The 12287-nt window shown below is 39.1% G+C and overlaps 1 protein-coding gene across 5 annotated transcripts in view; it reads right to left on the bottom strand.

The window, feature by feature from the left end:
• TRPM3 (transient receptor potential cation channel subfamily M member 3) overlaps positions 1 to 12287 on the bottom strand; it is a 636037-nt gene that overhangs the window by 436270 nt on the left and 187480 nt on the right. For 2 of the 5 annotated variants that reach the window (XM_073345158.1, XM_073345159.1), the window contains exon 1: positions 2844 to 3092. The exons of the other annotated variants lie outside the window; for them this stretch is intronic. In XM_073345158.1, coding sequence (XP_073201259.1) covers positions 2844 to 2933 — 90 coding nt within the window. In that variant the 5' untranslated portion in view covers positions 2934 to 3092. Of the gene's footprint in view, positions 1 to 2843; positions 3093 to 12287 lie in introns of those variants that run through there. 5 annotated transcript variants of the gene reach the window in all.

Genomic DNA, 12287 nt, shown 5'->3' with positions numbered 1-12287 from the left:
ATGATGATAAAATGGATGCTACATGGATAGAAACATCAGTTGTAGCAAAGATAATCCTTTTACTGAGCACACTCATTGTGCAAGAAGCTAATCCCATTTAGTAATACAGTATATTAGGCAAAAGAGAAATTAAACAGAAAGGGCTGGCTGACATCATTATACAGGCAAATTCCCGTCAACTTCGATAGAAGAAACTGAGTAAGGACTTTGGGATCCAACTCTATAAATATAACAGGTGATAAGAATATACTTGTTCTGTGTCCAGCATTTTCACAAATGGTATTAACTTAAGAGAAATCAGTACAACATAACAAAAATAAAGCTATATAAGCAAATACAAGAATAAAGGAAACTATTGCGCCATTTATTTATCATGACACAGCCACTGCATTACCTTTTAAACGGATGCTATCAACTTAAAATTTAGGCAATTTTTTAAAATGAGTTCAAATTAGTTTCAGGTACTACACCTGTCCCTGAATCCCCTTGTCAAAGTTTGTGGATTTATAGTCAGATTCTTCTCTTTAGGGGAAAAAAGAAAAAAAGATTCTCTCTCCTTTATTGCTGTGAGAAAGACACAGAATAAGGAAACTGAGTACCTAGGGGGGAAAGTGAATTTGTTTATAAACAAATTACTGTCAAATGCACAGGAAAAAATGAAGGAAAATTTTCTCAATCTTCTCTCTCCTAGTTCGAGTAATCTTAGGTGTTCTAATCCAAGCATAGAACCTAATTATAACAAGTGAGTTCTTTGGGGGGCAGGCATTGTGTCTTTGTATGTGTCAGTACAGTAGCTAGCCCTCTGGGGCCCTGCTCCTGTCTGGATCCTTTGGGGGATACTGCTCTGTAAATATTCAAAACTAATGGTAAAAATCGGTGAAGGTTTTAGAAGGTGTGATTTTTGAGTTGATAGTGTCCCTTTAAGATGGTACTACATGTGCTTTCTTCCATAGCCAGCCGCCAGTGCAGAAGGACTGGGATAGTGCCAAGGCCCCACCTCCTATCCATCGTCTCTGGTATGATTAGGGTTCCTACCAGTGCAAAGCCTTCCACAATGCTTGCATACCCCTGTGCACAAGGACTGTGTTGTCCCTAGCTCCTGTATGTGAATTCTTCCAATGCTTGTTCACCTGTGTAGGGACTAGCCATCATCTAGCCCTAAAGGATTGTTGTTGTAGCAAGAAAAAGATTATAGTTAGCTTGTGCTGTTTAATAAATAATCAGTGACATTTACCCTTAAAACATGTGCAGTGATGAAAAACTACACAATGTTTATCTGTCAAAAAGATAACAAAATAATTTTCATGATAATGGGAGTGCTAATAAACCACCACATCGAGGTCTCTCCCCCCACCTCTCTGGGAAATTATAGTCTCCTAAGTGAATTTTGATAGTAATGTGTTGCTTATTCTAGCTTGTGCTCTTCATGTAATTGCTTTTCTCATTAAAATAAACACATATACCACATTTGTTGTAGGATCTACTTCTGTTGCATTTTCATTTACTCATACATATAAATTCATATTCTGTATCTACTCAACTGTACTGCTCACTGTGTTTTCTTCAGCACATACCACCTAGGCTGAGAAAAGCAATTGTTCCTAGGATAGCCCCTTTCTGTCAAATTAAGATCCATCAAATGCCTGCCATGATGCTACTGTAGTAGTTTGTTCAATGCATACACTGCAATTATTATACATACAGTACTTAACTGGAAAACTAATAAAAAGTAAGCTATTATATACTCAATAGTACATTTAAAGATTCTCTTTCTAATAAATGACTTCATTTTCACAATGCCAATTAGCCATATGAAATCAATGGGTACATCACATTTTATATTCAAAGACATTAAACTAGAATACTCATATGACAGCTGATTAAATGTTCACTTCAGGGCCAGCCTATAAAACATTAAGGTTACAGATGCACTTGATCAAAAGAGATATTACAGGTGTAAAAGCCAAAGAGAATAGTTTCAGATTCCTGATTATTATGGGGTTTAAAATGTGCACAGCACATTCAAACAAATCAAGTGATCAGCTTTCCCAAGAACAAACGACACTTTTCAGCTCAATACAAACTTTATTTTCTTCTGAAGCGTTTGACTTTTGGTTTTGATATATGTCTCTAGAAGGCTAAATTGGGATGTACTGTAGTAGTGGTACTTCAGGTACGGAAGCAAATATCTGAGTTTCATACCCATCCATCATGTACTATATAGTATAATTATTATTTAGGTAAGTATCTTTAAAACTCCTTATGAAAACAAAGCGTAACACTTGGTTTAAGAACAAAGGATTAGCAGAAAATTACAGTCAGGAAATCTGCATTATCAATTAGCCATAGGCTGACCACTGACCATTATGTACAGCTTTAAAAAGCCATGATAATATTTGTTCACTCACACAGGATCAATGTAACAGTTCGTTCTCTGTGGTACTCTACCCATAGGTGTCCCTGGGGACTAACCAACATCATATAATTAATATCTGCTTCGAAGACTTCTCACAGTATACACACACATACACCCTTAAATTGATTTTTTCCTTCCCTAGAAGTTCATATAGTTATTTTTTCCTAACAAATGGTGAATTGGAGCAGAAACTGAATCAATCATCTCTTATTCCAACCTCACATTGTTAGATGTCTCTCGGACCTCTCTACTTCTGCTAAACATACCATATACGTAAAGACAGAGTTTTGCTATCTTTATGCACTAAGATAACAGGAAAAATAATTCAAAGCAAAGTTTCTGGATTCACTCCAGTAACAAAATCTGAAACATTCTGAATAAAGGATGAAAATAAGTGTTTTATATTAAAATGACCATTTTACAATACCTTAAGAAGTCTGACAGATGGGAGAAAAGCAGCATGGCATAGCTTCCGAATGGTCCAGTTTAGTGGTCGGGGAGCATCAGTTTGACTCATGACCCTCTAAAAATTCCACTTGAAAGTGAACTGCAAACCTTATAATGCCTACAAAACAAATGGTCCTCCACAGTTTTGACATCCCACGTTCATCATTTCCACACCTGCAATTCCGTAGGACAGATGCTTCCTGGAACTTGGTTGGAAGGCTGGCAAAGTGGATTTGCCTTAGCCACTGATCCTCCTTAAGAAAGCAACCTCCTGTCTTGGAGCAGTAGTGCTCATGCATACCAAATGTGGCTGAATGGAAGCAATCAGCCTGCTGCTCAGAGGAGGGCTGCACGGTTTTAAAGGAAAGGGAAAGCCTGCATGAATAAAACCCTGCAGTAAGAGCTGCTTGCTCGCTTTCTCACACTGTTCAGAGTATAGGCAGGCTAGACATTAAGGGAATCCGAGCCATTTGCTTTTCCTCAGATTTTTTTTCTTTCTTTCCTTTTTTTTTTGTGGGAGAGAAGGCAGAATGGAATGAAAGAATATAAATAAAGCAAGCGACAGGGTACTTCCACTTTCTTTCACAAAGCATTTTGAGGAGAGATAAACCAGCATGAGGGGAGGGGCCGACATTCAGATAGAAGAGAGATGGCTCTGCCTGATAAGACAAAAACTATATCTTCCTTGATTTATCTGGCATAATGAATTGAGAGAGATTGTGAAACGGATCAATTTTATTGCTCTGTCATATTGCAGAAAATCATCAGCAAATGAGCGGGGTTATGTCCTGATATAATGCACTTTTTAAAAATTAAGGGTCTGTTGAGAGATAACTCCTCTGAGGAAAATACTTAAGGGCACAGGTAGGCAGACTACAGGCCAAATCCAGACCACCAGACACTTTTGAACAGACCCCCAAAATTGTTTTACCTATTATCATCATTTTTTATTATTTCTTCTGGAGTCTGTACTTTGAGTATACCTTGACCAATAAATTTGGATCTTGACAAAAAATAATTGATTACCCAGAAGGGTATTTTGCTTTTACTTTATAATTTACAGATACAAGAGATGTATAATGCTGGAACGCTTATAGTAAGATAGAATCCCATTTGAGATAATTAATGGCTTGCCCAGTTAATAACACTTAAAATGTGCTTTAGCTTTTGCAATACAGAAGGTGAAGTACCCTTGATTTTATTTTATTTTAACAAAGGTTACACTGGTGACTAGTTAAAATGATAAAGGTTTACAGCAATTTGGGCTCTGGTAGTTGGAATTTTCCAGTGTGACAGGAATAACCAGTTACTTTTAATCAGAATACGGAAGGGGATAATCAACTCCTTTTTTAACAGCAACATCTTCACTCTCTTCTCTCCTAAGGCTCACAGTAGATCATATTTATTCAATTTGGGGACATGTGACAAACAAGGCATTTTCATGTTCCATTTTACACAGGTAGCTCTCCTTATTAAAGACACTGTTTCTCTATTCATAATTATCTAAAACTATCATTCCCATATTCCACAGTTAAGCTGACAGTCTCCAAAAGAGAGAAACAAGCAAAAGGAACACAAATATTGCAATGACCCCTTAAGGATTTGGCACAGTTCAATTAACATTGTTTTTGTGAGGCTATGCTAATAGTCACCTTTTATAGCTCTCTATTTTGTACATATCTATATGTCTATAATGGTTTACAATGGGTTCCTGAGAGTCACACTAATAAGAGCAAACCAATATTTGTGGTCGCAAATCAGTCTTAAATGGATAAGCCTTTGAGCGAGTTGAAAACTCAGGACCTGATCCAAAGCCAGTTGAAGACAATGGGACTCTTTTCACTGAGTTCCATGGTATTTGAATCAGACTCCCAATGAGCATCCTCTGAATTATCCTCTCTAAGACATGATGCAAGGATAGAGTTTACCCCACCCTCCCGCTTTTGTGGGGCATGGATGGCCCTCGTTCCTGTGTATGTCTCAAGATCCCTCAGTAAAGCCTACAAATCTGGGGACATCTGTAGAAAACTGGTGGCCTGATGCAGAAGCCAAGTACCTCTGTGCTCCTTCCTGACCCCCTCCCCAACCCTTCATATTGGTTGGGCTCCCTGAGGAACTGAACCCCGGTTGGTTTTCTAACTGTTTACCAACCAAAAACTCACATTCAGGGGGAAGTTGAGAGCAGATTCTGAAATAAGACAAGGCTTGTGGAAGAATTATTCAGCAGAACAGCTCTGCCCAAATCTCACCTGTAATCCTAAAACTGCAGAGTTCTAAACATGCAGAGATTGAGGAGTTATCAAGATAAAGGACCTGAAGCTCAAACGTCCTTCCTCCTAACTAAATTTGGCCCAAAGTATCTGACATTTGCTTTTTTTTACCCCCTCCACAGAGGGAAAAGGAAAAGGGGTGTGATCAAGCCCCCTTTGCCCATGTTGCACAGGTTTCAATGTCACACACTTTACTTTTTCAGTTGAACTATAAACATAACATATAAAAGTAGTAAACATCTACCATTGATGAGTTACAGTGTGACTCCAATAACATTTCCTGACACTCTTATAAGGGCTTGTCATAAATATAAAGGGAAGGGTAAACACCTTTAAATCCCTCCTGGCCAGAGGAAAAACCCTTTCACCTGCAAAGGGTTAAGAAGCTAAGACAACCCTGCTGGCACCTGACCAAAATGACCAATGAGGAGACAAGATACTTTCAAAGCTGGGGGGGGGGGGAACAAAGGGTTCTCTCTGTCTGTGTGTGTTGTTTTTGCTGGGACCAGAGCAGGAATGCAGGTCAGAACTCCTGTAAAAAGTCAGTAAGCAATCTAGTTAGATGTGCGTTAGATTCTGTTTTGTTTAAATGGCTGATAAAATAAGCTATGCTGAATGGAATGTATATTCCTGTTTGTGTGTCTTTTTGTAACTTAAGGTTTTGCCTAGAGGGATTCTCTTTGTTTTGAATCTGATTACCCTGTTAGGTATTTACCATCCTGATTTTACAGAGGTGATTCTTTTACTTTTTTCTTCAATTAAAATTCTTCTTTTAAGAATCTGATTGCTTTTTCATTGTTCTTAAGATCCAAGGATTTGGGTCTGTGTTCACCTGTGCAAATTGGTGAGGATTTTTATCAAGCCTTCCCCAGGAAAGGGGGTGTAGGGCTTGGGGGAAAGACTTTCCAAGTGGGCTCTTTCCCTGTTATTTTTGTTAGACGCTTGGTGGTGGCAGCAATAAGGTCCAGGGACAAAAGGTAAAATAGTTTGTACCTTGGGGAAGTTTTAACCTAAGCTGGTAAAAATAAGCTTAGGGGGGTTTTCATGCAGGTCCCCACATCTGTACCCTAGAGTTCAGAGTGGGGAAGGAACCTTGACAGGGCTCATTAAAAGAGGCAAAGGAGAAACCAGGCAGATAGAACATATCTAAATCTTGACATTAAATACCATAGTACTTAAAAGGAGCACAGCATGATCATTTTGGCTGGGTTAGGAAAGTAGGAGTAGATGAGTGCTGTCAAATGGTTAAACTGAGGGACGAGGAGTTTGCCATGGAAAGAAAGCAGAAAAACTGCAGCCTTGAATAACCCACCTTTTTCTCCAAAAGGCTGCAGGAAGGCTCATTGGTAAGACACATACCCCATCACCACCGTAAACCCTCCCAACATCTGCTTATTCATTGGGCACCTGCTGAAAAAGAAAGTGGACAGATTGCACTAGAGATAGGGAAACTGGAAAATGGTAGAACTCTGCCTTTCTTGTCACTGTGTAAGAAAGTAGGATAACAAACCTCTAAAAAGGTTAGGGAGCAGAAGACACTATAAAAATATAACAGATTGTTTTAATAAACTAAAAATAGTAAGTCCAATGCATCTTAGCTTCCACTGCATTTTAAATGCTTGAGATAGAGCTCTGTAAATGCCCCTCTGCTACACACAGTGGCTTAGAAGCCATCGCTTTTATATAGTGCAGTGTTTAGTATGCATCCATTTGTTTTCATGGGCCTGCTTCTTCACTGCCTGGCCTCTTGACTAGTCATTTAGACCTGTAGAAAGAGTGTGTGTGTGTAAAAAATACTACCTACTAACTTCCAGATAGGGTAGAAAGGATGGTGTAGTGAATAGAGCATGGGAATAGAACTCAAAAGATCTAGAGTCAGCTCCCGGTTCTGTGTCACCTTGAGCAAATCACTTAAATCTGCTCTATGGCTCAGTTCCCCAACTGCAACATGGGGATAGGACTTCCCCTATCTCACACATGAAGATAAATAGATTAGTGACTGTAAGGCACCCAGATATAACAGTGATGAGGGGCATACAAATAGACCGATAGTTGCTACCAATCAGAATAGTAACTAACTCACACATTGAATAGCTGTAAGTAATCTAAGGGAGTGGCAGTGAAGATTCAAGCTCCAAAGGCATGATTTTCAGAGGTGTTGAGAAGAGCTGGTCGAAAAATGGGACACCATTTTCATGTAAGTACTCATGAATTTTAATCCATTTTTTGGTCAAAACTGTAATGAAAAATTGTCAAATTGAAGATTTTCAACCAGCGGTACTGCTGCGCACCTGCAGCTGTCATTGAATTCTGTTGCAATGGTCGGTGATCAGCTCTTTTGAAAACCAGGCTCCTTGTCTCTACGTCAGAAGATTATGGAGGTGCAAGAATCACGTCAGACTTTATCCTCCTATTAAATGCTGTTATAACATAGCAGCACTAAATGTTAGCGTTGCCATTGTTCATATTAAAGTGTTCCCCCTTTCCGACACAGTTACTGCACTACCATTACAGTGAGACCTATTACTTTGTCAAGTGCCAAACAAAAATCATAACAATTTAAGGCAAGTTCCGTTGCTGCCAGCTGACAAGAAAGATTGCCATGGTACCTAAAGAAAGTATTTTTAAAAGCTCTTCTTGCCAATTTCCATAATCTCACATAACAATCCTGTGTTCATAAACATCTACCATAGCCCATATCCCTACGTACAATACATGAAAGCAGCACATATAAGAATACTAAAAAAATGAAAGAATGGTTGACATTCCATAAAATCCAAACTAGTTACAGTATATTGGTTGTGCCCAACCATTTTAGCCTGGGGGCAAATATATAACAACAAGATCAAAGGGCTGCTGCTAACAAATATTTAAGAGCAAACTGTCCTGTTTCTTGTTCTCTTGGCATCACTCAGTCAGCACAAAGGGAATGGAAGCCAGTAGCATGCCCCCTGCTCAAGATTCCCCTATTATTTTTTTGCACTTAGGGAGTGTCTAGTCGGTACTGTCACAGATCTGGACCCCACTGTGCTAGGCTCTGTACAAACAGAACAAAGACTGTCTCTACCCTAAAGAGTTTACAATCCAAGTACAAGATGAGAGACAACAGGTGGATGCAGACAGACAGGAGAGCAAAAGGAAACATGACAGTACTGGTCAGCATGACAGGCAGCAGTCTCTGCACACCAGCTGCCTCACTATTATCAAGTTCTCTCTAAGCATGGGAAAATTTCCAGCAGACATCAAGTTAGCATAACTGGCTCTTACGCCGTGCACCAGGAGCTGCATAGAGAGAGGTGTCTATCAGGAGTGAGAAGGATGTGCATTGTACTCTGGCTATCTATCCCCAGTTGACGTATGGTCCCTAGGGAAAGGTTTCCAGCTAGCACAAGACAGAGCACTCTGCCTGCTTAATCAAGGAAGTGTAACTGGCTGTTGTTTCTGTGCTTCACCTCTTTCCCCCTTCTCCTGGATATTCCTGCAGTATCTTTTGCTAATAGGCACTCCCGTAAGCTCAGGCAGAGCCATTCAAGCTCCTATCCTATCCTGCTCTCCCTGGGGCTCTCATAGTCCAACAGCCAAGCAGACAATCCAAGCAACTCACTTCTCCCTCCCCTGTAATGCAGCACATGGTCAGCAGGGGAGCTGCTGAGCAGCAGATACACAGAAGATACAGGTTTCAGAGTGGTAGCCGTGTTAGTCTGCATCAACAAAATCAACGAGTACTTGTGACACCTTAGAGGCTAACAAATTTTAGCCCACGAATGCTTATGCCCAAAGAGAAGAGACAGCAGCTGCTCAAAGCTTGCTGCTCGCAAGAGAGTAACTCCTGAGGCCCCCCCCGCCCACCTCCCTTTAGTCATGGGATTGACTCAGAAGCTTGAGTTTAAAAGTCACAGGGTTTAGGTTTAGGAAACATTTTCAATTCATAATCAAATACAAGTTCTCTTATTGACAACATTGTCCTCCAGCATTACAGGGTGGTCACCCCTGCAGTATATAAGTAGTAGCTATTGTTCACAAATATGGTATAATAACCATCTTTGTTCACTACCTTTAAATTTAAATTCACAAAGTTCAGTGCTAATCATATTTTCCCACTTTGTTTTGCATGTTTTTGCATCCCCAGAAAGTTGTGTTCTAACTTTTTCTAATGTTTTTGCATCCCCAGAAAGTTGTGTTTTTGCCCTTCCCTCTCAACTAGATTTCCTTTCCATTATTGATAATAATGAGCCATAAGTCTAAGTCCTTACCCGAGTACTACAGTATTTTTCTGACTTTTGTTGCATACAGTCATGTGATATTTTTATATTTCTTGTCTGTTACATTTTGTATTCTCATGCAATTATATACTCTCATTTTTATTATTTAGTACTTTGTACTTACTTGTCCCATTTCATCTAACTATTGAAATGTTCTTTATCACTTAACTAAGTCACAAAGTTCCCCAGTGAATCATTTATGTTAGATCATCTAGTACCTAATTTCCAAGATGAGTAAATTGAAAGATAGAGAGAGCAAGAGAGTATCAAAGTGAATTGTCTATATTGACACAGAAAATTAATAAGCAAAGCACGGAATGGAGCCTAGTAAACTTAATTTCCAGTTCCTTATTCTAACCATCAGGTTACCATGTTTCCCAGTCAAAAAAGAGTGAACTTTTTTAGTCTAGATGACTTAGGTCATAATAAAGAAAGCAAAACAAATATAAAGTTTGCATACGAGAGAGAGAGAGAGAGAGAGAAACAGTGATTTGCCCTGTGCTGTTATGCATATGAGGTGAGAAAAAAAATGGCAACAGCCTTGCACTAGGCAAGGAGCTCCTCTGCATTTAAAGGACAGTGGACAGATACAGAGTGACAACTTTCTGCAACATATACCTCACTCCTTTCAGTAATTTAAATGTATACAGTCACATTTAGTTCTAATGGAGTCCTGTGCCACATGACAATGGCAAAGAATTACAAACACTAATGTTACATTTTCTTTTAACACTAAACAAGGAACTTTAGTAGAATAAGGAAAACAGTAATATCCATCTCTAAAGCTTGTTCTGTCTCTCTACTTCCTTGTAGAGCTTCTGCCTAGAAATTTACCAAGCTCTGTGCTACCTGACTTCTTGTTTGAGATTTAAACAGTACACATATCCTCACAGTCTCCCTTTATACTATATCTAGCAGTACCTGTCCAGAAGGTCATTTGGCACCTGCTCTTTGTCCATAACTGCGCACACACCATGCTATCGACATTACAAGGCCAACATAAGGTGTCTTATACCAGAGTGGTTATCTCAGCTGACTGTTCTCCTGTTATCACTCAGCCCAGACTCATTTGGCTGGGAGGTGGGAGAACCCTGCTGCTCCCCTTGACTGTCACAATATTCATCTACCTGAGGATACACATCTCTGTTAACATCTTGCTGTCTCCAATATTCAGCAGGGCAGGCAGCTGACCCAGGAGTGCCTCTAGTTTGTTCTGCAGTTATTCAGTTAGCTGTGTAACAGCGTTTGTGTGTGCTCCATTAATTAATACTGCCAGAGAATACATATACCTAAGGGTCTGTTCCAGTAAATAAAACCATCACCAAAGAGAAGAAACAAAAAGGAACAACTCTGTGCTTAAGAGGAAATGTCTACAGTGATGGATTGCACATAATAAGCAAATGTAACTTAGGAGTAGGTGAAGAGAGTTTGTCAATATCAGTCTTTCACCCAAAGTTATATTGCTAACAACCAATATAGCAACAAGTAGTCTTCAGAAAGATGTTAATATTAATTACAAAGATGTCCTGGAATACTATGTATTTGGAAGCACCACTAAAACCCTTTTTATGGATGTTTCAGACAGACGTCAGTTTTCACAGATGTCAATGACTGAAAAATAAAATCCACTCAAGAGTTACTGTTACTAACATTCCATCATTACACTCCGTGGGCATTTTGAGCACTAGTGACTGTTGTCAACTAGTACAAAGAAGCTTGGCCTGTGAAATAGTTGATTCTCCTCAGCAAGAAGTGGCCCAGCTGTAGCAGTTGATATTTTTTCTTTGCAAAACATCAAAGAACTAAAAGTGAGATTCAGATCAGAAAGCTCCATAAAATAAACAAAAGGAAAATACAAAAAAAAAAAAAAGAGAGTTAACTAAATTATGAAATAAGACCATTGTAATTTAAAAAGATACTTTTTCTCTTTTTGAACTATTATGAAGCCTTATTGAGTCCTATGGACTTCAACTTTACATATGTAACCAATTCCATATTCAAAATTTTACAATTTGTTAGGCACATCCAACACTAATATATGTTTCCCTACATCCTCCACTTGTGCACACTTGAGAAATATATGTCTTTTCATTAAAAAAAACTATAAACACTTGGATAGTGACACAAATTCTGGATATCACAGAAAACCATAACAAGAAAGTCCCTTTTCTACCTTGGAAAATGTTTCTGCAATTACTTTTTCAATCATTATTTCTGTGTATTACAGTAGCAGCTAGGGGACCCAAATCAAGGATCAGCACCCCTTTAGGCCTAACACCATAGTAGTAAAAACACAGTCCCTGCACCAGAAAACTAATTATCTATGTTTACACCAAGACACAACAGGCACATGAAACAGAAGAACTAGGTGGATGGGAATGGGATGAAACAACAGTAAAGCAAGCATGTTTTTGCATAATAAGCAGTAGTCTCAGCTTGCCACGTGCTTAACCATTGTCAGATGACAGGGTGCTGTAGGCATGATGGGAGATGGAGGTACAAGATGAGACAAGCTGTGTGCATTGAATTACCAGAAGTCTTCCCAACCCTACACAAAACATATTAGTCACATAGAGAACTGGAAACACAGAAATCAACCACACTGCCTTACACCACAAACTATTTCTAATTCCATTTTGTATAGCGTATTGAAAACTGAGTTAAAATGATAAAATATCACTTTCCATTTCAGGGGTCAGGGAGGATTCCTAGTCTCGCTTGCAGGCAAGGGGCCCTGTATGGAAGCATGTGATCTGGGTCTTTCAGGAATCAATCTGCAAAGAGTCAGCCTAAAGCATAGTGTGGTGAGTTGTGCCTCTCTGTCTTATAGAACAGCTAGCTTACTCACTCTCTGTTTTTGGTTCATGTGGGCTGTGGTTCTGGATTTTAAGA

Source organism: Lepidochelys kempii, chromosome 5 (genome assembly GCF_965140265.1).
Source record: "Lepidochelys kempii isolate rLepKem1 chromosome 5, rLepKem1.hap2, whole genome shotgun sequence".
NCBI lineage: Eukaryota > Metazoa > Chordata > Testudines > Cheloniidae > Lepidochelys > Lepidochelys kempii.
This window is presented reverse-complemented; position numbering and strand designations above follow the sequence as displayed.